The 27912-nt window shown below is 37.3% G+C and overlaps 1 protein-coding gene across 4 annotated transcripts; it reads left to right on the top strand.

Moving 5' to 3' along the window:
* On the top strand, nt 1-27701 carry traf3ip1 (TNF receptor-associated factor 3 interacting protein 1). 4 transcript variants are annotated; one of them, XM_051906215.1, is made up of 17 exons: nt 1-333; nt 2443-2511; nt 5905-6066; nt 8840-8968; nt 9255-9680; nt 9930-10010; nt 10155-10175; nt 11651-11674; nt 11860-11935; nt 13117-13137; nt 14201-14282; nt 14743-14829; nt 15524-15656; nt 15743-15779; nt 15892-15965; nt 24052-24275; nt 26186-27701. In XM_051906215.1, the coding sequence occupies exons 1-17, from the start codon at nt 211-213 to the stop codon at nt 26349-26351; spliced, it is 1935 nt and encodes a 644-aa protein (XP_051762175.1). In that variant the 5' UTR covers nt 1-210; the 3' UTR covers nt 26352-27701. The 4 variants fall into 4 exon arrangements, with proteins under 4 accessions (XP_051762175.1, XP_051762174.1, XP_051762177.1 ...); XM_051906214.1 differs by having other exon boundaries at nt 2-333; nt 14198-14282; XM_051906217.1 differs by lacking the exons at nt 10155-10175; nt 11651-11674 and having other exon boundaries at nt 2-333.
* The last annotated feature ends 211 nt before the right edge of the window (nt 27702-27912 follow it).

Raw genomic sequence — 27912 nt, 5'->3', positions numbered from 1 at the left:
TGTTGTTGTCATGGACATCTGTACCCTTTGGCGACCGCCTAGGTTCCGCGCAAGCGCAGAATCGGCAGAGTGGAGGATTGTGGGATAGAAAGCTATCGCCACGGCAACAGCAGAGTTTAGCGAGCGGAAATCTGCTGCTAGCAGAACAGTAACGGCGATTAATTACTAAAGAAACATCTTTCACACAAATTACTGGTTTAGTTTGTTGCCATGAACGAATCAGTTATCAAAAAGACCCAGGAGACTCTGGGAAAAGTGATCAAAAAGCCTCCTCTGACAGAAAAACTGCTCAGCAAACCGCCGTTTCGATACCTGCACGATATCTTCAGTGAGGTGAGTGCTAAAAACATTATTATTATGACATAAGTGCTGTTTTATTTCCCTCACCATCTACATATTCACATTTACACGGTTCAAATCCAGTTTATAAATCTCAACGTGCTAGCCTGCTAATGTAGCCTGCGCATAGTCTTCAAAATATGTTAGATAAATGATAGTATATCAGTCTGAATGTGTAAACATCTCATATTAGCTTTAATATTTGAACGTCCAGAGCTTTGCATTAGTTTCAGGGTTTAGATGATGTTTGTGTTTTGATGTGCAAGCTAATAGATTATTAATTACAATAACTGTTAAAACAATGTTAGCAATATCATCTTTCTTTTAAAGACAGTTTTGGTTTACTGTCAATACTCAGCTCTTGTTGAGCTGTTTACCTTGTTACTAGGCATAACTCTGTCCACATGGTTATGCAAACAAAACTCAAGGGTCTACAACATGAATGTAGATGATCTTCTTGACATATTCATGAGATATCATAACACAAAGATGTACTTCTAAATCTTATGGAAGAATATCTGGAACCAAATTGTGTGGTGACATTTTGTGGTGTTGATTTTGTAATTAGGAGTATTATATATATATATATATATATATATAGCAATTCAGAAATGTGTGTATTTTAAAAAATATATATTACTAAATAATTAAATTGTATTTAGAAGTTATTTAATTGTCATGTCATTTTATTTATATTTGGTTTTTATAAACATATTTATAATATACGTACATATACTTGATAAAATTATATACAGAAAAGATAAGTAAGCTTCTTTACTTGTGAATACAGTTTCCTGATGTACTGTTGGTGGTGTAATGGTATTGCTGGGTGCTGGTCTTAATTGGTAAAATAAAATGTGATTGTCAAACTAATTATCAATCTCTATTGACACACACTTATTATTTTTATTATAGCTGTTTTCCAATTTTTAGAACAATAGTAAAGTTGTAAACTATAAAATAACATAAATTACATTATTTATTGACAAAATATGGTAAACAAATCAATCATGTAAAGGGCCAAGTATGGTAACCCGTACTCGGAATTTGTCCTTTGCATTTAACTCATCCAAGTTAGTGCTTACTCATTAGGAGTATTGAGTAGTGAATACACACACACACACACTCCAAACCGTGGACACACACTCGGAGCAGTGAGCAGCCATTTTTGTTGTGGCGCCCGGGGAGCTATTGGGGGTTAAGTGCGTTTCTCAAGGGCACCTCAGACATTTCCTGCCAGGATTGAGAATTGTACTTTTGTCCAGAAATTAATGTACACACAATTTATATTTGTCTACAAAATTAATTACAGGCCTTTAAGTAAAAACCAAGGTATCAATATCATGAGAAGCATGAATTCAGTCTGGTGTGTCCAAACCTTTGACTGGTCGTACAATTGTAGCCCTGTACAGTTGAGTTAGTTCTAGACAGTATTAGGTAAATGAAGAGGACAGTTAAGGATGAAGTGGGTGTGTTTGTATCCAGAGATAGGTCTGCGGGTTGTAAGCTCAGATAAAATTAGCTTGACAGATAGAATCACCCTTAAGATCACACCGTCTGTCTACTGTATGCATCAGAGTTGCCAGGTCTGCACAACAAAACCTGCACAATTACTAATCAAAACTAGCCAAAACTTGTTCTGGGGGGTAAGAAAAACTAATCTTGTTGCTTCAACCTGTGGACTACAAAAACTACCGGCAGCAACAGTGTAAATGTAGCCCAATTGCGCGGGAAACCACAGACTTGGCAACACTGGTATGCATACTCTCCTTGTATAAGTTATGCCATTTCTTGTTGAAGTATAATGTAGTGTTAAATTGCATTTTACTGAATATTTTGTAAATTATTTCTCCACCATTATATGTTTTCATTAATGTGAACAGTTTACAAAAGTGATGGTAACTTTCTTCCAAAACCTAGTGAGCTGCCTTTGTAGCGCTTTGAGTTGCTGTCTACGTAGAGTGTTCCAAATCAATGACTTATGAGGTTCTGTTTCAGCAGTAGACAATAACAGCAGCTTACTAGGTTTTGAAACAGTGTCTTTAGATTTTTTGAATTATAAACCTGCTTTTAATCTTTTGTTTACCCCCCTTTTTTTTTTAGGTAATACGTACCACAGGCTTTATGAAAGGACTTTATGGAGAAGCAGAGATGAAGTCAGATAATGTGAAGGTAAAACACCATTAAAAATTAGTCCACTTTTAGAGTAATGTTTGGGTTCACAGTTTTTCTAAGTTATATTTGGTTGGCTCTTCTTTGTCCCAGTGCTCTTGTGTGTAATATACTACCATTTAAAAGTTTGGGTTTAATACTAAGAGATTAATACTTTTATTCAGCAAGGATTAAACTTGATTTGATGAAAATGATGGGCATTAAATTGATCAAAAGTGACTTTAATATAAGACATAATGTTATAGAAGATTTATTTTTCAAATAAATGCTGTTGTTTTTTTTTTTTTACTTTCTATTCTATTCTAAAAAAAAAATCAGTTTCCACAGAAATATTAAGCAGCAAAACATTGATAACAAAAAAGAAATTTTTCTTGAGCACCATATAGGCATATACTATAAAAACAATATAGGCATATTAGAATATTTTTGATCAAATAAATGCAGCCTTGGTGTGCATAAAAGTCTTCCAACCCAAAAAAATCTTACCAACCCCCAACTTTTTAACAGTAACTTGAATCATATTTGTCAAATCCTAATGTTAAATCCTGCATCTTTAAAAGCCAATTCACTCAGCACCAAGAGACATTCCACGACCTGACAAACAGCGATTGAACATGTTCATTCAGCAAAAAACAAGCGCCAACAACAGATGTTGACAGACTGATCGGACAAAACTGGACAAAGTTTCTTTTGCTGTCTGTCGATGCCATGTAAGTTGGCCTTAAGAGGAATTTTAGGCTATATATGTGTGCGTATGTATATGCAAGCCAGACACTTATTCCTTGCTTATTACAGTACTACTGTAAATCATGACAGTTCCTTGCCAATTAATCCACCTACTCAGCAGTGTTACAACTGACCTTTCTATCGGTCCGATCTCCTGCCTCATTAAGCGTTCTTGGATTCTATAGCCGCAGTATCTCAGACTTCCACTCGGCTGTGTTTTTTGCTGTTCAGGTGTTGACATTGATCAGATAACTGAGTGTAACTCAAGACTCTCCATTTAATTAGCAAGTCCCACGTCGTTGTGATCCATGAGGTGTGATAAATCTCTCTGTTAAAAGCTTGGTGCCTTTAACTAGCTTTACTTGGATCAGTATCACTGTGACCCTGTTAGAGAGGCAGGTGACTAGCTGACCACATCACTCTGTGTGCAAAATGAGGAGTTCACGTCTGATCCTTCTCCAAATGGCGGGCAGTCTAAAAGAGCTGTGGCCTTTGATGTCCCAGCATGCATAATAAATGATCTCCCCACACCTGTGTGAAGCAGTACAGCCCAACGGTATACCATGACATTATAATGTTTTGATAGCGTCAGAGTTTTAACACTTTTCAGGGGAATCTACTGACACATAGCCAACTTATAGCTACATATTAACTGGGATATAAGAAAATATTTTGACACTGAAAAAATTACATTAACTATTTTTAGGACTTTTAGAATTTTAGAATATAATTTTATTGCCTTTCTGACAGGAAATTTCTAACTCATTTATGCTGATTTAAATAAAAAAATGTCATTGTATTAAGTTAATGAGTCTTACCATTGAGAATAATGGAAATTCTCAAAATATTCAGTGTCTGAAGTTCTGAACCAGTATGAAGGTAAAACTTGCTTATTGTCATAATGTCATTATGCATAAAATCTTAATGGTCCTGAAATGGGCTTTGTGTTTTGCAAAATATATTTCTTGATTTTTGCCTTGAAATGTATATAGCATGAGCATATTTTCATGAAATTCGCCCTTTCAATGATTAGCCTTGTGTAACATTTTGATCGCATGGATATTGTGTATGCAGTAGTTGGATATTAAATGCTGCTGAATGTGTAAAATCATAACAGATCACATCAGTATACAGGTTGTTCTGCCACTGGGGCCTCATTAGGAACCTCATGAAGTATGAAAGCATTAAATGGCAATACAGACAGTTGCACTTCATCATAACCAGCAAAGCAGAAATACAGAAAAAGAGGGTTTAATGGAGTGGACGCATCAACAAGCTGCCCGTGATGATGTATGTACTGTTGTGTTTAAAGCATCAGGATAACGTTAGGTTCTTTGTGTACAGTGCAATTAAGTCTAAGCCTATAGTAACTAAGCTAGACTTTTCGTTTCATTGAATAAGAAAAAAAAGTTTTATTTTTTTACATAACATATTTATGCAACATTTAATCAGGGATCCGACACTGATATTCTTTCGGAAAGTTCAAGTGTGGCACGCATGTTTTATGAAGCATTTACAGAATGAGACTGACACCACAGAAGATTCACATGATAAGATAAAGTTACAGATCATCTTGATGGTGTAATTGTTCTGTTCTACTTGTTGAAGCTTTCACTAATTTATACAAATGCAACATCACAGTCAGTATCAATGATTGGAGCCTCAAATAGTTTTGTGCACTCTTGTTAACCCTGGGAGAGAGATATAAACTACTGTTTGAAAGTTTGGGGTCTGTAAGTTTTTTTTTTTATTTATTTGTTTTTTTTATATGATTTTGAAAGAAGTCTCTTCTGTTCACCAAGGCAGCAATTATTAAATAAATATACAGTAAAGACAGTAATTTGTGAAATATTATTACAATTTAAAATAACTTTTCTTTTGTAATATATTATATTTTAAATGTCATTAATTCCTGTGATGGCAAAGCTGAATTTTTGTATTCACTACTCAGCAGTGTTACATGATCCATTCTAATATGCTGATTTAATGCTCAGGAAACATTTTTTATTATTATCAATGCTGAATAATATCATATTTTTTGTGGAAACCATGATAGATTTTTTTCAACAAGATTATTTGATGAATAGAAAGTTCAAATATATTAAAATATTTTGTAGCATAAATGTCTTTGCTGTCAGTTTTGATCAATTTAATGCATCCTTGCTGAATAAAAGTATTATTTTTCTTTAAAAAAAAAAAATTTCTTTCAAATTTAAACATTTTCTAGGCCTATATCTTTCAAAATGTATAGACTTCTAAATATATAAGATTATTTGAATAAGATTATTTGGTCCATTTAATGATATTTGGTCCATTTAATGATCATTATTAGAAAGTAATATTTATTGATGCTATTATTGTAAGTAAATTGCTAAGTTTCTGGATAGGTGTCTCTGTCTGTAAAGGTTGAAAACCCAAGCCCTGAAGATTTGTCCAAAGATTTGTATTTTCTGCACACTTGGTTGCCCCAAACAAAACTGCAATCTGTTTGTTGAAGTGCCCCAACTGTGCTAGCAATGGCAACCTTGGCTTAGCCAGTGGAGTGCGTTTTGGGACTACCTGTTTGAACAACAGAAGACTGAGGCAGTGTTTGAAACTTGTTTGAAAACAGACAAACATGTTTGCAATTCTGTTGTAACTTCTCAGTTCTCTTCATGTACCCTACAGGACAAAGATTCAAAAATAGTGTTCCTTCAGAAGGCAATCGATGTGGTGATGCTAGTCAGTGGAGAGCCCTTGGCTGCCAAACCTGCTCGAATCGTAGCTGGACACGAACCAGAGAAGACCAACGAGCTGCTGCAGGTCATTGCTAAGTGCTGTCTCAACAAGGTCAGTCCTGCGATTAAAGACCACTCAGCTACTGTACTTCTGTCCTGCAGAATTCGTTCAAAGCCATTTAACTAGTGAATGTCTCCAGACTAATGATGTCCAAGCAGGGGGTAATTTATAGATGTATTCATTTAATTGCACCCTTGAGTTTTTCTGAATGTTAAGGAGCAATGGAACATTGGCAGCAGCGTTATCAGGGGAACCCACTGATGCCTGCAGGGCAAATAGCAGGTGTGAACATTGGGCTGAATGACGGCTCTGCTGCTCTACAGCACACTGGGATATTTTATAGGTCGCAAGAGAAAAAGACATGAACGCGTCACAGTGGTCATAGCCAAATGGTTAAAAACAGAGATTGCAGGGGTGACCCAGGTACTGGAAAATCAACAATCCTGCTCTGTCACCTTTGTGTCTTTGAGCCTAACATTTGACCTCATGTTGCTCCAGGATGATTGTAGGCAGAGCTTGACATTAACATTTTTGCTCACCAGCCACTGTGGCTGTTGGTTTTTCAAAGTTTCTAGCCACTCAGCATTTTCACTGGCCACAATTTTGACATCGATACCATGACGCAAAACTGCCATATAGATATTTTTAATATTATCTCATTATTTGGCAGCAGGTATATTATGCTGCTGTCACTTTAAGACCTGACACGCTGATCCATTATACTGTTACACATGCGTTTTCTTTCTCAACTGTTTACATTCACTTAAAACATAACTGACTGTGTTTACGTGAATACTCACCAAGACTAGCATTATTTAGTGTGAATTTGACTGTTTAAGCGCAATAAGCATAGAAAAAGAACTCAATTTAGTACTGAGAGGCAGCTTTATGTGCGCTCACTTTGGGTGAGGGCACAAAATCTGCAGGAATAAGTAAAAATATGCGCAATATGTGCAATATGATGCCGAAATTCAAGCCCTGTAACACCAACAATATTCATTCGGAGCAAATGAAACGAGTGAGTGAGGGGAGGCGGGTTTGTGTGTCAACTTGCTGTCGGAGAGATGAGAGAGTGAGAAAGCACAGCTGTAAATGTGTATCTCTTCTGCTGAAAAAAGTACTGGAAGTGTTTCAGATATTTCAGTATCGATATGTATCTTAAAATCTATATTTTTGACAACAGTATTGCACTTAGTTTATTATTTCAGATGCCTTTTAAAAGACTACAATTGAAAAATGTATATATTATATATAAAATTCATCCCGCAATGTGGCTAGTAGGAGTGACTGCGTTACACTCCAGTGCTGAAATCCAGCCGCATTTGGTGGGTTGGTGGGTGTTAATGTCAAGCCCTGATTGTAAGAAACTTTGAATGGAAACTTCAGGTGAAATTGGTAATGTTGTTTAGGGGATAGTTAACCCATAAATGAAAATTGTATCATTTACTAATTTCTTTTTTCTGTGGAACCAAAAAATGTAAAAAATGTTATTGCTGCACTTATTCTATGTAATAAAAAGGGGCTGTCAAGCTTAAAGAGAAAAATTATCATAAAATTATCATAAAGTAATCCATATGACTCGTGCGCTGTATTCCAAGCCTTCAGAAAACATAAGATAGCTTTCTGTGAGGAACAGACAGCAAGTTATTATTTGCTTTCCTTTCCTTCTGTCAAGTTTGTGTACTTTCAACTGCTTTTATGACACTGGTGTCAACGTTAAAAAAAAAAAAATTGCATTAACCCTTATATTTAAGTATCAGACTTCACCGTGTAACTCATCCCACATTCTTTGTGCTATGGTCATAAATGATACCCAAATTGTGCGGTTTGTTGAGGAGAGCTGCTGTTCACTTTGGATAATAAAATTCAATTGGGTGAGAAAAATAATCCCATAGACTTGCATTGAAGAAGCGGCCTGAGGGATGTTTTGACTTGTGTCAGTAAGCAACTACCTATTTGCCACACAGAGTACACTAGTAACCACTTCGCAGCTACCCCAAACACCTTTGCAACTGTGAATCAACACATTCAGAGCAACACCAGTATTGTTATATTGTTAACTGAAGTAAAACTTAAATAAAATAAAATTTAAATGTTAGATGGTAAAACGTACACTTAAAAAAAATTGAAATTAAATTAAGTTTAGGTTAAAGTACTAAAATTACTAAACCTACAATGGAAATAAAAGATAAATCAAAGCTAAATAGAAATATAAAAAAAAGAATAAAAATTACAAAAGCACATAACAAAAAGTATTAAAACATTCTCAAATAAAATTAAATCAGAAATTTAAAAAAAAAAAAAAAAATAATAAAAAATATGAATTAATACAATAATAGTAAAATAATACAGATTGATCACCCACAATACTAGTTTTGTATCAAGCACCACGCATGCGTTTCTTAAAAATATATATTTTTTGTCATTTAGTCAAGTCAAATGTATTTTGTATAGTGCTTTTCACAGTATACATCATTTAAAGCAGCTTTACAGAAAGTCCTACTGTGTGCGTACATATTTAGCTGATGTTTGTATCCAAAATGGCTCATAGTCTATTTATTCCAGGAAGAATCCTCTTGGATGCAATGATGATTGTTCATGGATTTCATCTTGCAGGGCCTGCAATTTGAACCTGCATTCTTTTGGTTACCAGCCCAGATCATAAACCATTATGCTCCCCCATCTGTTCAGTTAACTCTTGATGAAATAAACCCTGAATTAATTTTTTTTTTTTTTTCGGTCTAAGAGCATGCAGAGGGTTGCTTGGGACTTGGGTTCATAATGTTAAGTTGTTGTTAAACAGCGCGTCCTGTCCTTGTTTTAGCTCTCCAGTGACGAGGCTGTTAGGCGGGTGTTAGCAGGAGACAAGGTGGATCAGAAGGGGAAGCCCAGCACCTCCAGATCCCAGGACAAGGAGAACCGAGAGGGCAGGGAGCGCCACCGAGACCGAGAGGTGAGACCTGCTTGACACTTTGACCCAATGACATTTTCAACCAAACCAGAGTTTTCTGTTGTCTTAAATCACTATTCATTCCTCAACTTGTCCCTCTTGGGCGTTTTGGTTATGTCTTTGTCTTTCACTCGTTAAACCTGGAATTTTAATAAGGCTTTGCATTTGGGTCCTGATGAAGCTGTAAGGGTTAGCATTAAATGAATAGTTTACTATACATTATCCTTTACTTGTTTTGTTTATAGTTAAGAAAGTGAAAATTTGATGTAGTCTCTTGCTGTTTGTTCAGGAGAGGAAGGGCATTAAGGAGAGCAGCGGAAGCAGAGAGCAGAAAGATCCAGATCAACCGAAAGATCACGAGAGCAAGAGGGACGACAAGGACCGCCGACAAGATGCCGAGAGGTCTGACAAGGGGCGTGAAAGAGACCGGACAAAAGACAGAGACAAAGACAAGGACAAGGACAAGAGCCGGGATCGGGAGAAAGACAAGACCAAAGAGAAGGAGCGTGAGCGAGAGAAGGAGAAGGACCGCAACAAGGACAAGGAGAAGGAGCGAGATAAAGAAAGGGATAAGAAAAGGGAACGAGAATCTCACAAAGACAGAGAACGAGACAAAGAAAGAGATCGTGAGCGCGAGAAACGAAGGGAGAGAGAAAAAGAGAAAGAACGACACCGAGAGACTGAAGGGAAGCTGAAGGACAGAGGCGATAGAAAGGTTTGCTCACCAAATTTTATGAGTCTGTAGCTTTTTTGCTCATCAGCCACAATGGCAGACGAATGACCAATTTTACCAGCCTTATTTTTTTTTTTTTTTGTCCGATTTAGATATATAATGTAACATTTAAAGTAAATTTGAACATTCTGCACTATTTCTAGACATCAAAGCAAATTTGTGTGCCATTAAACTTATGAATAAGTCTTTCTCAGCTTTTAATACACAATAACAACTTGACTTTTTCCATAGATCAAGGCAGTAGAGGAGATCAGCAAGTCAAAGCCTCACCCAGAGGTTGCAAGTAAAACACATGAAGCTGAAGCAGAAGAGGTAAGGTTGATCACTCGCTCACAGCCCTGTGCCTTACTCTGCTTACGCCCTTTACGTTTGTTCTGTAGGTATGGGTCATCAAGGCTTGGTGACGTAATGTTCCTCATAGTTCTTTATTCTTGTCTTTGTTCCTCTGAATTGGAGGCGGAGGGCGGTGAACTGGAGGTACGAGTCTGTTGTGATTTCAGTGCCAGCTTTGCTTTTCTGTGGAATAATAGGCGTTTTGCATACTTAGCATTGCTCAGGGACAGTCTTAATGGTGGAGGTTGTCTTATCAGGCTTCGACCATTAGGACTTTTTCTGCTGCCCAGGTTGAGCCATTAGTTAAGAATTTTCTCTGGTCCTGAGGCAAAAGTTTAAGGTTGATAAGATTTTTTAAATGTTTTTGCAAGAAGTCTCTCACCAAGACTGCATTTATTTGATCGGAAATATACAGTAAAATTCACAAACTTATGGACCTCCTGTTGCCTTTTATAGACAGAAGCCGCATTTAACATGTATAATGGACCAAAGTAAAATAGTAATTAAACCAATAAAGAATTCGATAGAAAAGAAGTGTCTGAACAGGTATTTTAATGTGGCAAAAGGCAGAATAAATATAAATAAATTTGTAAATTTGTATTTTCACATAACTTGCTGGAAATAACAACAATAAACAATGCATCCCATCCTTGGATACTGCATTTTTGAGAAAATGTCTTACATGGAGCTTTTTGTGCTCAGGCGACAGAAAACAAGATGCACTCTTGTTGTCAAATCAACAGTATACCGTATATAGTCCTGCTATTTATTAGCAGTCAGTGTTAAGTCAGATGAACATCTTTGGCCATTGAGTCATTTCTCACTGTTTTTTAAAGGGATCGTTCACCCAAAAATGAAAATTTGCTGTTAATTTACTCACCCTCAGGCCATCCAAGATGTAGGTGACTTTTTTTCTTCAGTTAGAACAGTAAAGAATATTTTTAGCTGAAACCGTGGTCCTTGGAGATTCATATAAAACATATACGGGCTAAACAAAATTAATACCCGTGGCTCCTGATGACACATTGAGGACTTATGAAGCGAAACAATCGGGTTGTGCAAGAAACATTATTATCTGTAATCCACAGCCTTGGCAAACGGTCCGGAATGCGGTCATGACAGTCTGGATCGCAAGCTTCCTGTCGCATAATGACGTATGCATGGGAGCAAACTCACACTTGAGCTGACACTGTGTTTGCTTGCAACAGAGAGGGAGGACGCGTGTGCTTATGCTGAATCCACGCATTATATGAATCGCCAAGGACCACAGTTTCAGCTAAAAATCTTCTTAGTCAATTAACAGCAAATTTTCATTTTTGGGTGAACTATCTCTTTAAGGGTCTGCTTAGAGCCATAACCCTAAGTGCTTTGCTTTAGCAAATACCCTTTAATATACCCTGATTGGCTGGTATTGTAACTTCATGCATTATCTGACTAAATAGTTTTGTGGGCCATGTTGCTTCCCGTCTATGTGTCTTTGCAGCTTCTGTAGCTTCTCATGTGGAGTAGTGAGCTTTTTTGATTTGGCTAGTGGTGCAGCTGTTTAAAGCAAGTGTACTATAAACATAAGTGTGAAAGTTTTAAGGATCTCTGTTGCATTTTGTTTTGTCTTCATTCAGCCTACAGATCTCTCTGAAATTGAGGTAATTTCTGTTTATCCCAAGTGAATCTGTTTCCTCCTATGATGATGTTTCATGTCTGCAACAACAGCCTAGAAGACTTTTGTCTTAGAGGGTTTGTAAAGAAAGAAGGCTCGGGTGATCTTGACTGTTTTCGGAACTCCTAGTGATAATACATGAAAATTAATGTCTTTCCTCATTCCTTTCAGGCTGAGAGTCCTTCCCGGATCCCAAGGCCCTCATCGGCTAAAGGACAGAGGCGGTGGCCCAAAGCAGGAGGTCAAGGTACTAAACCTTTCTTCCTTAACAGACCCTATTAATTATTGATGTACAGTGCATTAACACTTCGATGCATATCCAACTTGATCTGTTTAGTTCATTTGAGTCTGAAGTCAACTTAAGAAGTCAAATTTTTACAAACCCAGTCAAAACAAACTAAAGGGTTAGTTAACCCAAAAAGAAATTTCTGTCATTTATTACTCACCCTCATGTCATTCCACACCCATAAGACCTTTGTTCATCTTCAGAACACAAATTAAGATATTTTTGATGAAATCCGAGAAGTATATTCTCGTCCATAGACAGCAATATAATCAACACTTTCAAGGTCCAGAAAGGTACTAAATATATCATTATGAAGCGACAAGAATACTTTTCGTGCGCAAAAACAACACAAAAATAACGACTTTATTCAACAATCTCTTCTCTGTCATTATCCTTAAGTAAGTGATGCAGTAAGCACAGTGAAGGCTTCCGTGTTTACGTCCGAATGCCGGCTCAGTATTTGCCAAAGCTGATCACATGAGCAGCACAACGTATGCGTATGATGCTGACACAGGAGCCGGCTAATAATAAAAGTCAGCTTTCTAACGTAGAATCTTGAAGCGCTGGACGTAAACAACATATGAGAATGACACAGAAGAGAAGATATTGTTGAATCAAGTCGTTATTTTTGTTTTGTTTTTGCACACAAAAAAATTTCTCATAGCTTCAAAAAATTAAGGTTGGATCACTGTAGTCACATTGACTGTTTTAGAGATGTTTTTAGTACCTTTCTGGACCTTGAAAGTGTTGATTATATTGCTGTTTATGGGCGAGTCAAATACCTCTCGGATTTCATCAAAAATATCTTAATTTGGGTTCCGAAGATGAACGAAGGTCTTACGGGTGTGGAACGACATGAGGGTGAGTAATTAATGACAAAAAATTTTTGGGTGAACTAATTCTTTAAAGGTAGGGTAGGCAATTTTTTATAAACACTTTTTGTTATACTGGTTGAAACTCTCTTCACATCCTGATAGCAATCAATAATAGAAGTGATCCAAAAATTAAAACATGTACATATATCTTCTGTGGAAGTCTCAAGAGAATTTTTAACACCATGATGAAAATCACAGCAGCTCATCAGATGTTGTTTTATGTGATTTGTCTTAAATTATAACATGGATTGTGTATCTCTGTTTCAGATGAGACTGAAAGTGAAGGAGGTAAGTGTTGTTTTATTTCAAAAATACCTGTTTCCAGGGTTCAAAACTAACTTTTTGCCGCACCTAATAATAAAAATAATAAGTTTAATTTATATAGCGCTTTTCCCAAGCTCAAAGTGCTTTACAATCAACAAACAAAAAATACTTCAAAAACAGGAAACTACAAGAAACTATACAGTATAAACATCAAACACCACAGACGATTATGAAATCTGAGTCAAATGCATAGTCCGGAGTGAAAAATACACAAAAATCTAACCCAACAGTCCAAACAGAATGAGCGGTAGATTAAAAAATGAAGTAATCAGATTAGTCCCTCATGGAGTGGGTACATCAAGCAACCCGTGTCGAACTGCACCCGTGTCGAACTGAGCCAAACGAGTGCAAACTCCAGGACCGCAAACAGGAACACTCGATGACAACACCACAGCAAGCAGCAGAGCAGGGCACATGAGCGGGAATCACAAAAACGTAATCACGTTTGTTAGGTTGAAGTTCATTTTATGAGTGTGTGAAGCATGGAGAAAAATACACTTTAAGACAAAACCAAAACAAACATACAGCCTGCATGTAGGGCTGCATGATTTAACTCAAAAATCATATTTTGAATATTTTGTCATGTATTGCTTTTTGTCATATATAAAGCATAATAAAATCTCTCTACTGTAGTTGTCTCAGGCTACATTCACATTGTGTTTATGGACTCCATTTAATTTGAATATATTATATAATTTTATTAATTATCATTATTATTACAAATTTGGGAAGATGGTTGCTGCATGTTGCGTTTTGAAATGCCCATTATAAGCTACTCAAACGCACAGCACTTGCGGAGATGAGTTTGTGGGGAGCAGCTTTTCCTGCAAACCGAGCCGCTCCGAGACAGAAAACACCAGACCATGAACTGCTCACATGTCAAAGAATATATTTATATATTTATAGAAAGGAAAAAAAAAACAGCAAAATACTAATTGTTAATTCAAATTCGGAATTTCCTTGATTTAATAAATTAATTTAGACCCTTTCTGGAAACCTCCAAAACATTTTTTTCTTCTTCCAGAAGGGGACATCCCTTCAGCAGAGAAACCAGTCCCCATTGAGAATGGAGAAGCAACAGATTCTGTGCCACCTCAAACAACACACAGGTTCTTTCTTTCTTTTCTTTCTTTCTTTCTTTCTTTCTTTCCTAACTTCCTTAATTAGTGCAAACTAATAAGTGTGTTGATTTAAAAATAAAAAATGGCTACATTTCCGTCCAATGATAACAAAGTAACCCAGTGTGATAATGTGTTGAGGGGATTGTGGGTGGATGGAGTGTATCATGTATGTCCCTGTGAGAGATTGTCTGGCAGTGTAAGTCACTGATGCAAATCCACTGCTTTCACTGCACTGTACCGCAAGATCAAACCACAAGATAGATATCACTCTCTTCCAGATCATTACTCTTGTTCTCAGGACTATTTCTGTAAGCATTTAGCCATATAGGAACTTGCCATTACATAAACTCGCCACGCTTAAATCACATGCATACCTTACAAAAAAGTGTTTGTGTATTTAAAGTGAACATATTCATTCTTCTTTTGTTTGCAATGTTTTTGTGAGTAGAAGATTACCGCGGCCCAGCAGCGCTCGACCAGCAGCCCCCCGCGTCAAGCGACAGGAGAGCTACGCTGATGTGACCCCAGCAGAGAGGTGAGAGATCTCGCTCATCAGGCTCTCAGTTTCCTACTTTATATTAAAGAAGTAAGCTACAAGTGATTTTACCATAGGTAGGGGGTTCTTACCTGAAATACCCTCTTAATATTTTGTGATATGGATATACGCTTCCTTTCAAATGTTTGGCGGCAGATTTTTTTTTTAAGACTTTTTTTTTTTAAGTCATAATTGACAGAAAAGTAATTTACTATTTTAGATATGAACTCGCAATTCTGAATTTTTTTCTCAGAATTGTGAGTTATAAACTTGCAATTGCGAGTTATAAAGTCCAACTTCAGATATAAACTAACAATTCTGAGAAAAAAAATCAGAATTGTGATATAAAAAGTATTTTTTTTTATTTTTTATTCTGTGACAGAAACAAGCTTCCAGACTTCAGTCTAACTTGATTCTTCAGAAAAATATGCTGATCTGGTGCTGAAGAAAATGTTTCTTATTATTATCAAGGTTGAAAACAGTTGTACTGCATAGTATTTTTGTTGAAACCATGATACATTTTTTCAGGATTACATTGTCCATGCTAAATAAAAGTATTAATTTCTTTAAAAAAAAATGTCTTACTGACCCCAAACTTTTGAATGGTAGCATATGATAAAAAGACATCAGAGTTAATTAAAAACTAAGAAAAAAAACTCTTCAAGTTGAATTTAAGCATGACTGGTTTTCTCAGGCTGGGCAGTGGTAAGACCCCTGCAACGGTCATTTTGGATGGCAAGAAGTTCTCTGAAGATGAGGATGATGAAGATGGCCAGTTTGTGGTGGAGGAGACAGCTCCGCCTCCCTCTGACATACCAGAAATGGAGGTAGTGTTGGCGCTTTATATGCATGTAGTATTTAAGTTAAAAAAATTAGCATGATTCAGACTAAATTGACTTATTTTTCATTACAGCGTAATTCACTTGAACTGCAAGGGGATGACAAACATGGTGAGTCATGTCCAATAATAATTCAGCCTGAAATGAAAATTCAAAAATGATGACTGTTGTGAATTAAAAAATTAAAATCATGAAAGATTGAATGGTTTCCATTTGTTCATAGGTGGGCTTGTGAAAAAAATCCTGGAGACAAAAAAAGACTATGAATCATCTCCATCCACAAAGTCAAAAGAACAGGTTTGACATTGTTTTAAGCTCTGTGTTGTTCCTGTTAATACCACTAGGTGGCGGTGCTATTCCATCTTACATGGTCCAAGTTTTTTTTTTTTTTTTTTTTAAACAACAAAATTCCAGTAACGTGAGTAAATGCATTTCAAAATCTCTTTATCAAGGGAATCAGCATTTTTTTTTGTGTGCTGTAAACAATACCTAAGGGATGTGTCTGTCTCTCTTTTTTATTTCCAAAGCCTGACCCAGTGCACCGTCAGTTTACTAAAGAAAGCAACTTTGCAAATGGAGTGGAGAAATGTAATTGCGGTCCCTCAGAGCCATTGAAGTGTTATTCTGTTCAGCTGAGCTTAAATAATTAGGGCAAAATAAGCATGATGGCTCCGTACATGCTGTTTAGATGTTTTTGTGGTTAATATGGTCAACAACTGTGGCCTGTTTGTTTGTGAATTTTGTTGGTTTTGGTTACCGAATTACAAATTGAAAACCAGACTCTGCTGGTGATGTTTATTGTATCCTTGCTTGTGAATTTGTTTTAGGTCTAAACTATTTTAAGGTTAAAACTTTTTGTGGATTTCATCTGAAGTGTCCTTTGGCCCATTACAGTATAAGAATTCATCAATGGAAAATAGATTAATATTAGGATAGTATTTCATTTCCAAAAAGTAATAAAACAAATTTCACAGACAGCATCTCTTCAGTTACAGTTTCAGTGCAGTTTAGGCTATGTAGTTTTCTTCACTAGCCATAACATTTGTGGAACAATTTTTCTGGAATGCTAGAATATCATTGTCAATCCAAAGTGGCATTTTATCAATGTCTAGCTTACTTTGGACTAGGGCTGGGCGATATGGCAAAAAATATCATATCACAGTTTTTTTCAGACAGGATCACGATCAGTTATCTTATCACAATTCTTTTTCGTGATTTTGAATTTTAAGACTATTTTGCAAGTCACTGAGCAGCACAGCCAAACTGATTTCCATATTTTAAAAATTTAGCCTTACAAGGTAACAGAAGAAAAAAGAATGACAGACCATTTAGGCCAAAGTAGGGATGGGCGATACGACCAAAGTCTTACTATTACTATTTTATCTTTGTTTTTATAAGAAAGAACAAAGACGCAAATTACAAATAATAGGACAAATAAAACTGTAAGAGTAGCATTCAAGTTAAAAATTGAATAAACAAATGTAACAATAAAACACCAATTAAATGTACATTGATTCATAAAGATACTGGAGTTATTCAGTCAAGAGCAGTGAGTGATTTTCTCTTTGTGTTTTGTTGTTTGATTAACATTAATGACTCTGATAGCAGCAGGTTTATTAGGCTGCTGTCACTTTAAGACCTAATGCACAGATCTAATAAACTACTGACATCTGAACTGTTTACGTTCACTTAAGATATAAATGATTGTGTTTATGTAAACCTTGTGAGAATTTAGCTCAGGACTGTACACGCTCAGAAAGCTTATGTCAGAACAGCGTGCAAATAAGAAGTTTAACTGGCAAGGCTTTAAAATGCATGCAAATAATAAACTTTCATGATGGCAAAGAACTGCACTGTAATGTTAGTGTAACCCTACCATTGCATTGCTAAACGTGATGCGAATGTACATCGCGTTGTATAGTATGTTGGGACGGCAGCAGCAGAACTGCCACTGATACTACGATACTACGATCTCTCTTCAAAGGCAGATCGTGAAGACATTTTAATCATTCACAATCTAAAATTGTGATATCACACACCCCTTCTTTGGGCTATTTGTGAGCCAGGGAAGATGGGAACAATGTGATTTGAGTGTTGAAGCCATCCTGTCTGTGCCCTGGTGGAAAGGGTGGTCTGCACTGGGTGGTCCACACTAGCCGGAATGTACGCTCCGGTCTATCTGTCCTTCACTGGCTGCAGGCCTGATGGATGCAGCGTTTGGTGTTGGCCTTCATGCAGAACCCTCACCTCTTCACCCTGACTTCCCACCTTAGTCACATGCTCAGAGTGTGAGTTGGCAGTAGGGACATATTGAGATGTTGGAAATTGTAAGGAATTTTGACTCTGCTGCAGTTTTTATATAACAATTCTGGTTCTTTAATGGTTCCTTGAATGATTCTTCTCATCTTTATTTCATACTTTTCTCAGCTAGAACCTAATTGAACCCCCAGTAATTGTATTTTTGATTAAATTAATGCAGCTTTGGTGATCATAAGATCAGAAACGTTTATCTTACTGACCCCAAACTTTTGAACAGTAGTGTATACAGTATGCAGGTTTTATTACCTCATATTAATCCAAAAGCTACACTGAAATTCATATAATTATACATTTATTTGTCATTTCTTCTCCATATAATGAAAACAAATTAAGACTTTCAAGCATTGGTTTGATGTCAAACCTGAACTGGAGCTCCCATTACCTTTCCTTGCATGAAAAAGAGAGGTCAATACATTCTTCAACTTTTACAGGTTTGGAAAGACATGAGGGTAAGTAAATGATCACACAAGTTTCATTTAATTCATTCGGTTACAGTCCTCATTGAACAGACGTGAGCTCTGTGTGTTTTGCCGCCGGAGGGATATCGTTTGGTGTTCAAACTCAGCCGCACACAGTGAGCTGCTCCCAGCTGGCCTTTGCAACGAGCGCTTCTCCCTCCTGTGTTCTTGATTTCAAAACAATCAGACTGGATTTCCTTTCAATCCCAAATAATCAAATTAGATTTCCCCCATCAGACGCAGGCCAACTCCAGGCTGGAACCTGAGCACTGCACGGCGCGCTCCCCTAATTGACTTAATTTAGCCTCATCAGCTTTCTAAATTCTTTGTCTTAATTGCGGGGCATAAAATGGGCGTGTGTTTTTGAGGTAGTACATGTTAACTGGCACGCCGCACCTCTCCTGTCTAGTCAGCTGTATGAAAAAAAAACCCTGTAATGACTTCCTTCCTGACTTGAAAGCGGGGTGAAGGTCAACGCTATAAAGCGGCTTCTCTCCTGTAATCACGGTGTAACATCCAGGGTTAAAAATGTAAATATTGAGCTTCCTTATCCTCCCCGACAGGTTTGAAGTTACAGTGCTCATAAATTACTTCTCAAATATGAGCTTTTGCTCTCAGATCTCTCCAGGATTTTGAGTTTACGAAGATCCCCACATCAAGTACGTATGACTTAATCCCTTCGGAATGACCACAGAATTTAGAGTTTTGACTATTAGTAACTCCGAAGGTGAAACGGAGCCAATGACTCATTCCGTGGCTTTATTAGCTTGAGCTTTCCGTTCCGCTTCGTAAGTGAAGATTTACCTCGCCAGGGTCGACAGAACTTCATTTATTAAGATCTGCTAGACGTTATTTTTTTCATTTGACTGAAGTAACAGGCCGGATGTAATATTATGATGGGCCGGTTCCTATCACGGTGCATTTTGCTGAAGAATTTGCCGGACGTTTTGCGGCTGACCTCTGTTGTGACCTTCTGGATCACGTGTATATTATTGTAAGATACATCTTGTAGGGCGTCTTTTTTGTTTTGAGAGTATTGGCCCCTGACAGCAGCTGCGTTTTCATAAGCATTTTTTTCCCTCTTCCCTTTCCCCTCTTTTGCGCAATCAAATTAGCCTGATGAAGGTTTGCAATGTATAAATAAACCCCATGGCACACAAATGGATGGCTGTTGAGTGAACACCACACCAGCTTGTGCTCTGCAGAACAGGCAGGAAAATAAATAGTCATCCCTTCAGGCCTGTGTCTTTGTAAACATCTACCTTTTTTGTTGGACATGTAAAGGAAATGACTCTTGTGGCATTCCTCAACGTTTTGCCCTGAACGAGAGACGATTGACATCCCTGTGGAATGACCCCAAGGTTACGTTGAAATACCACGATTCAAGTCTCTGATGTCTGATAGTATAATTGGTTGCATTTTAACCTATCATTTCAGTCTTACCACTTTCTGGTTCTCATAAGTCGAACTGTCATACACTGTGGTTCTGTGGTGATCCGCTTAGCACGCAAGTGCAGGACGGTGATCTCCGCAGTGACCCCCACGGGGCCAAACTGACCCTTCCATCCTGTGTATATGACTCCGCCTCTCTGCACTTCACTTCATCCCAGCTATTTTTATGATGTTGCTGGACGGGGCCCATGTTTTCCCCAAGGAGGAAACCCCTAAACATTGCTAAACAATTAATCTTTCCCCTTTGAGTCCATGTTGGACCCACCATGGAGCTTTATACCATTAGCAAGCTGTCTAAAAAGGACTTTGCCATTGAAGACACTGTCCATGTTAAATTCTTTCACCATATAGTTTACATAAAATCCTCTGTAAAGAATAATGATCTGCATTTTGGTAATTTTAACTGATTATGCAACAGCATCTCACTGTTTTTAGCATCCCAAGCCAAATAGTTTTGTAAGAAAGCAAGTGAAAGTAGTTATAATTTATAAGTGAAAGATGTTGGAAGTGTACAGCCAATACACTGACTTTAGTCAATCAGAAAGTAAAGTACAACCCAATATGCTATTGTAACCAATCAAAAATTAGCACTTTTTCTTTTTTGATTGATCATTGATGACTACCTGATCACTTAAAAGTGACAGTTCTTTCCCATCTGAAAACTAATCAAAAGAGCTTTCCCAATGCAAACTAGGATAGGGGTGAGCATTTATACAGGTTAAAATGATAAACTAGTAGAAATATGTTAACCAGTATACATTTTCACTCAAGTTACTGGATAGAATCAGTCTGACAAATAACTCACTGAATTCATCACTGCATTTACTGAAAGTCTGACTCTCTTACCGAACTGCAAGTTATCCGTACTTTCAGTGATGTCCGTTTTAAAATGAAGCAATTTTTGTGTACTAAATGCTTGTGAAATGTATTTAATTTGTGACTGGTTGTGTGAAACTGATCCTCCGCTAAGTTTGGCTGTCATGTTTACATGTAGCCTACCTGTCTATGCCTGTACTGTCTTTAGGAACTAACGAAAATGCTCCTCATGCTCAACTACAATGATGAAGCTTTATTATCTACTTTGGGGGGGGAAAAATTTGCCAAACTGATATTGATAAAACGGTATAGTATTTATTTATGGCGGTGTTCATGATTTATTTAAATAAAAAAATCAATATTGTGAATTATAAATCTTTGCTTATATCGCCCACCTAATGCAAATGTTCTTGAAGATGAAGTTTGGGATACTAGAAGTAGCAAACTAAACTGTTTAAATATTGTGTTTGAGGACAGAACTGCATGTCTGTCCAAACAGAGGTAGACGAAGGGAGTGTTTGCCACTTTTTTCCCATTTCTGTTTGATGCTGCTAGTGACAAATAAATTACTTACTTCATACTTAAAGTTTGTTGTACTTGTCCTAACAGGAAAAAACTGTTCTCATTTGTAAGCCCACTTTACCTCATGAGTCGTGTTTGAACTCAATTTTTTAGATTCACAGAACCGTGACACAGTACCACAGCGACAAAGTGAATGCCTCTTAAGTTTATCATTCTCAGGAGGATTGCAATTTTGTGATTTTCTTTGCCAGAGCTCTCATTTGAAGAGTGCTGTTCTGCTTCTTTTTGTAGTTCTTCATTAGCACTCTATTAATCATGCATTTTGCATGCATTTCTTCATTAAGCAAATTGGGCTTGCAGCTGAAGGCTTAGATCCACATAGCGAGGTAATGAGGCATCCTGGTGCAAGAGGCTTTGGCCCAATGCATCAGCGTCTCTGGAAGCCACCTGCCCCAGGCACACCGACTCCACGTCCCGCTTGTGTCACTGTTTGAGATAATGGGAAAACCTGTCCTCAGCTGCCTCGCACAAAACAAATATTTTTCTTGGGTCTGGCTGAAGAGAGGGGAAAATGAGAGCCCCTATAAACGATTGATTTATGTCCTCTGAGATAGAAAGCCTGAGTTTTTCTTTTCTTTTTTGACTAAGGGGTGAGGTGCATGAGGACGGCAAACAGAGCGAATCCGACCTGGCCTTCGTGCTCCACGAACAGTGAGCCGAATGTGCTCTCCGGTGTTTGTTTAGAGGGGGTGTTTAAGGGCCAGAGAAACCACCCACATTGCAGACAACTATTAGACATTTCAATCTGAATACACTTGTAAACCACAGAGAGAGAGGGGAAAAAATGAATTTAGTCTTTCTTCTCAGGCGTTTGTTACAAGTCCTAGAGAAAAGCAGCATAGTTAACCTTTGAAGTGTTTGCAATATAGTTACCGAACTCTGTAAAGTTATTATAACAAACTTTTGGTTTCAAAACACGGATGATTAGAGACCGGCTCTTTATGAAAATATTTTCAGATTTCAAATCTTAACAGTGTTTGACCAACTGTAGGCTATATCTATAGCACTGGGTGATAATTTTATTTATATTACATTGGTCTATATAATTATTTTAAATGTAATAATACAAATAATATGAATAATTTTAAACCATATATATATATATATATATATAATATATATATATATATATAATGTATGTGTGTGTGTGTGTAAAAACATATATTGATTATAAGGTTATGAATCGATCCATTGAAATAAATCAAACTATCAAACTTACCAACACTAACACCATTTTGTCTACTGAAGTTTAAGTCACAGATGTTAATAAACCACCTGTCCTTAACATTGTAAAACTGGTGTAATTATGCTTAATTGACAGATAAAAAGCTAGATATTTACAGTGATCAAAAATCATTGCATATATATTGTAAATATGTTCATTATATCTAACACACCTTTTGAAGTGTTCATGTAGTGCTCTGTCTATTTTGATAAGGAAGTTTCTGGTTATTGTATTGTCATGTAGCTCAGGTTTGACACGTTCTGCCTTAGAAAGGAAGATGTTAGTGTTTGTGGCCATAATGACATGAATTGCTTGAGCAGTTCAGCTTGAAACAAGGTAAATGTGAAGTAGTTGTTACCGAATACTGTTGTAAAATAACTTCACTGCCATTGCCTGTTACTAAAATAAACAGAGTCATGTCTTGCATGAGGGTGTGTGTGTGTGGGTCTGAGTGGGACGGAGGCAGTAAGAGTAAAGCCTGTTTGGCCTAGTGCCACACACAGCCTGTGGCCCCAGCTGAGTAAATAGACACGGGCCCCGTGTGCCAGGGGGGCCTTCTTGTGCTTGGCTGAAGGGTGACTGGGGCACACCAGGACCCCCCAACCACACCACATACAGAGAAGGCCTTCAGTAACCACTCAGTCACATTATGGATCCCATGTCTCTTTCGTTTTGATCTTTATATACATTGCAAGGTTTGTATAATTCCTGCCTTGAAATTCTAAACATTTGTAGCCTTGACATTGAAAACCCACTAAATGCAGACTTCTCCCTGGTGCTTTTTTGCCCCAAAGTATATTGTTGGTAGGTATAGATTTCCTCTAACCTCATTCATCTACAGCATTCATCTGAAGTGCTCCCTCATGGGAGTGACTTCCCACTAGTCATTTTTCAGTCGTAAGCTTAATTTACGTAGTCGCTTGAGAGTCAGAGGAAGCGATTGGCCGTTAACAGCCTGGACGACTCAACTCTTAAAGGGATAGTTCACCCGCAAATGAAAATTTGACATCATTTAGTCATCCTCATGTCATTTCAACCCTGTATTTCATTTGTGGAATGTAAAAGAAATATTTTGAAAAACATTTAGACTGTTTCTGTTCATACAATGAAGGTCAATGGGGTCCAAAACTTTGGAACCCATTGACTTTCCATTGTATGGACAGAAAGCACAGAGACCTTTTTTAAATCTTCTCTTGTGTTCTATAGAAGAAAAAAGGTCATACAGGTTATGACATGAGGGCAAGTATATGATGCTCATTCAAATGCAAATCCATGTATACAAAATTTAATTGTCGTCTTCGGTTATCCTACAAATATACAATCACAGCATATTGATTTTCCATAATTGACAATGGATTGAAGAGAAATTAGGCAGTTATTTAACCTGTCACCCCTTTTCTATTCATAATCAGTGACTCCTACATATCTCTGACAGAAGAGGTTGAGATTTCAGTAAAAAGTCAGGAGGTGTGACATTGTTTTGAGACGGCTAGTGTTGATCTCTTTCCTGTGGTTCCGTCTCCATCTGCAGGATCGGACGCTGGTGTCGGAGGCGTCTCGTAAGAAAGAACGTGAACTGGTGGCGAAGGAGATTGAGCGCTTGCGTTCGTCTATACAGACGGTGTGCCGCAGCGCTCTGCCCCTGGGCAAGATCATGGACTACATTCAGGAGGATATGGACTCCATGCAGAATGAACTGCAGACCTGGCGCAAAGAGAACAAGGAGAACGCACAGGCTCTGTTACAGGAACAAAGGTGCACATTCATATTAGCTCAGTGAGCTGCCTTGTTGTCTATTGTCTACATATGCAGCATCCTAACTAAAGTGAAACCTCCATTGATCTATATAAATGACTGGATTGCTCATGTTGTCATAAAAAGTGAAGCCACAGTGCCGCCATATTGGTATTCCCTCACATTCTGTTGAATTAATAGGAAGTCATCTGATTTTAATGAGAAAACATTACCTAACGATTCAGTGTTTTTATATATGAAGTCTCCTTATACATTCTTACAACGCAAACGTCCTAAACAATTAAATGGTTATTTGTCGGAAATTTCCCCTGCTTATTAAAAGTTACGTTCATCTTCATTACAGTAGCGAATATCGTAACAGCTGACAGACGAGACACCTCAGCATTTATATTACAAATGTCAGAATGGTTCTTCTGAAATCTGAACAGATTTATGCTTCGTAAGACATGCACATCCATCTTAATTTATCATGAACAGTTATTCACTGATTATGTAATTGTGTTATATTGTTTTTGTACAGTAACTGTAAATGATTCTACATTCATATGCAAACTGTCATGCTATTCAAAAGCCATAGAATTTGAGCTGACCTATGGCTTTTTAAGGGTTTCCATGATCTTCAAGAGTCTAAAGTGGATGTTGGTCAACAAAAAGACATCAGGAAATAATATATGACGCTGACTGCGTGTGGATTTAAAGACAAAGCTAGCTTTATTTCCAAGCATTTATACTGTCGCTCCGAGCCAGATAATGTGCGGTAAACCTTTTTAATATAGTGCAATTTAGTGATAGTAAATCACGTTTTCTTTTACATCACGTGGATGGCCGGGTGCCTGTGCGTCGCTTACCTGGGGAACACATGGCACCTGGATGCACTATGGGAAGAAGGCAAGCCGGCAATGTGATGCTTTGGGCAATGTTCTGCTGGGAAACCTTGGGTCCTGCCATCCATGTGAATACTACTTTGACACGTACCACCTACCTAAGCATCGTTGCAGACCATGTACACCCTTTCATGGAAACTGTATTCCCTGGTGGCTGTGGCCTCTTTTTAGCAGGATAATGCGCACTGCCACAAAGCAAAAATGCTTTAGGAATGGTTTGAGGAGCACAACAACGAGTTCGAGGTGTTGACTTGGCCTCCAAATTCCTCAGATCTGAATCCAATTGAGACAAACAAGTCCGATCCATGGAGGCTCCACCTCGCAACTTACAGGACTTAAAGTATCTGCTGCTAACATCTAGGTGCCAGATACCACAGCACACCTTCAGGGGTCTAGTGGAGTCCATGCCTCGATGGGTCAGGGCTGTTTTGGCAGCAAAAAGGGGGACCAACACAATATTAGGAAGGTGGTCATAATGTTATGCCTGATCGGTATATAGATATCCTAAAAACTATTCATGTACGACTGATACGCTGCAAATCGCGTGATTTTAGGTCAATGTTTTGACTGTAAGTCAATGATGCATTATGTCGGTAGGGAATCGTAAGATGGCTGCATGAACACTTCCTGCTGGCAGTTTACAACGCAATGAGCAAATCAGGTCATTTATATAGATCAGTGGAAACCTCTTATTTAATTGATTTTGAACATATGGTCATAAAAATAATGCTCTTGACGCAAAGCGCACAGTTGTTGTTGGTTGTTTATGCATTTTTTTTTTATATAAATATTTATTTATTTATACAATTATATTTTTTCAATTTTTTTTGTGTGTGTGTGTGTGTGTGTGTGTGTGAAATTGGCCATCCTATTGGTTGTCGGCCATTACTTAAAATAATTATCATTAGGATCAGACATAATAACTCTCTATCAATGCATCTCAATATTTATCATGATTGAGATATCCAAACACTTTTTGATAGTCTTGTTCTTCCATGTTAAACCATTTCTCTGTCTATGTCCCAGAATCACGGACAGCATTGTGGAACCTCTGAAGTCGGAACTCACTGAACTGGAGCAGTTAATCAAAGACCAGCAGGACAAGATCTGCGCAGTCAAGTCCAACATCCTAAAGAATGAGGAGAAGATCCAGAAGATGGTATCCAGCATCAGCTTCTCCTCGCAAACATGAATATCAACACATCCCAAATGAAAGCTGAAGCACTGAGCAGCAGGGAGAGCTCTTGTTAATGTCTTTGAGCCGGCACTGGAGAGACTTCAGAAGGTGCAGGTATGGTCAGGAGTCACCCTCCTCAAACCCCCTTCATGTAAGGTGCCTTCTGTAAGACCCAGGATCTGTTTGCGGTGGTCCACACTCGCACGTCTGCAGTAGATTTGCACTTGTCACTTACTTGAGAGATAAATGTGTGTGGTCACCATATTCATGTGTCCTGTATTTTTTTTTTTTAAATGTTCTCTTAGGAAAAAAAGACTGACTGGTTATTATTTTTTTTTTTTTAATTTTCCCCCATTCAGACTGACAGGCTTTTTGTCTCACAAGAGAACATTGGCAATGATAATATATGTGTATAAGATTATATATTTGTATGTATACTGTATGTGTGCATAGACACAGTTCACACACACATGTATATGTGTGTGTGTGTGTATATATATATATATATAAGCAATAGAATTTTACAGATGACTTTAGAATTGCCAAAAATTGGAGACACACTACACACGCACCTCTGCACTTTGATGAAAGAGACTGTCAAACAGCTCATCATTTACCTGTACACATTAAAACCTCTCATGTAGCTTAATGTAAGTTCTAAGAAGTGGGATGAGATGGCATGAATGTGTTTTAAGTCAATTCATTGTGTAAGTCAAGAAATGTACCCTGATCAAATGTACTTGTGTATATTTTAAATTCATAGAAATAATGGAAAACGTTCAACTGATATTTCATTTAAAAACTGAAAAACTTTCTGAAACACTTTTTAGAGGGCTGTTGAGAGAGTTTTCTACTGCAATCTGAGACCCATGAAGCAATTATTACATTGAAAATTTATATTTTGATAAGGTTGAAATGTTTGCAAATCTGTGTTAGATGAAGCAATAACAGGTCCGATCTGTCGAAGTTGATCAGCTGGTCAAGCACAACATTTTGGAAGTCTTAAACATGTATAACCAGTCACACTTTATGGATACTGTGGTACCAGTGTTTAGATGAATTTTAAGACTAAACCACACAGCGACAAACTGTAATATACAGATTATATACTACGCCAGTATTATCAGCTGAACACTATGACACATGATACTGTTTGCTATTTATTAAAATCAACTTAAACGTCAATAAATTATCTTTGCATTTCCATTTACTTTGTAAAAGAGCCGACCATTTACACTGTAAACGATTTTTACCACATCCATACTTTTTCCTGTATATTTTATGTATATGTTGTTTGTATCATAGTTCACAAATGAATATTAATTTTGTAGTGAAGTCTAATAAACAGTTGCATTTCTGTTAAAAGTGTGACTTGTGACAGTTTTACAGTGCATGCAGTTTGGAAAATGTCATTTTTGTGCTATGTTGGTGCCAAACAGGAATGCAGTTTGCTTTTAAGAGGATATAGCATTGGCTCAAACAGTTTAGGGTGGGATTAACTGTTTGACAAACAGTTAAAGTCAAGGAGGAGTTTTCGCAATGTCAATCTTTGGTTGATCGGAAAGGATACAAGCTT

The sequence above is a fragment of the Ctenopharyngodon idella genome, chromosome 9, assembly GCF_019924925.1.
Source record: "Ctenopharyngodon idella isolate HZGC_01 chromosome 9, HZGC01, whole genome shotgun sequence".
Lineage (NCBI taxonomy): Eukaryota > Metazoa > Chordata > Actinopteri > Cypriniformes > Xenocyprididae > Ctenopharyngodon > Ctenopharyngodon idella.
The sequence above is the reverse complement of the archived record's forward strand: the minus strand, read 5'-3'. Positions and strand labels throughout refer to the sequence as shown.

What these genes read in the sequence shown, in the direction of transcription:
- traf3ip1 (XM_051906214.1), top strand. Translation starts at nt 211, where the DNA reads ATGAACGAATCAGTTATCAAAAAGACCCAGGAGACTCTGGGAAAAGTG. An exon ending in TGCACGATATCTTCAGTGAG is followed by an intron (nt 334 to 2,442) that starts GTGAGTGCTAAA and finishes TTTTTTTTTTAG; the next exon opens with GTAATACGTACCACAGGCTT. An exon ending in AGGACAGAGGCGATAGAAAG is followed by an intron (nt 9,681 to 9,929) that starts GTTTGCTCACCA and finishes CTTTTTCCATAG; the next exon opens with ATCAAGGCAGTAGAGGAGAT.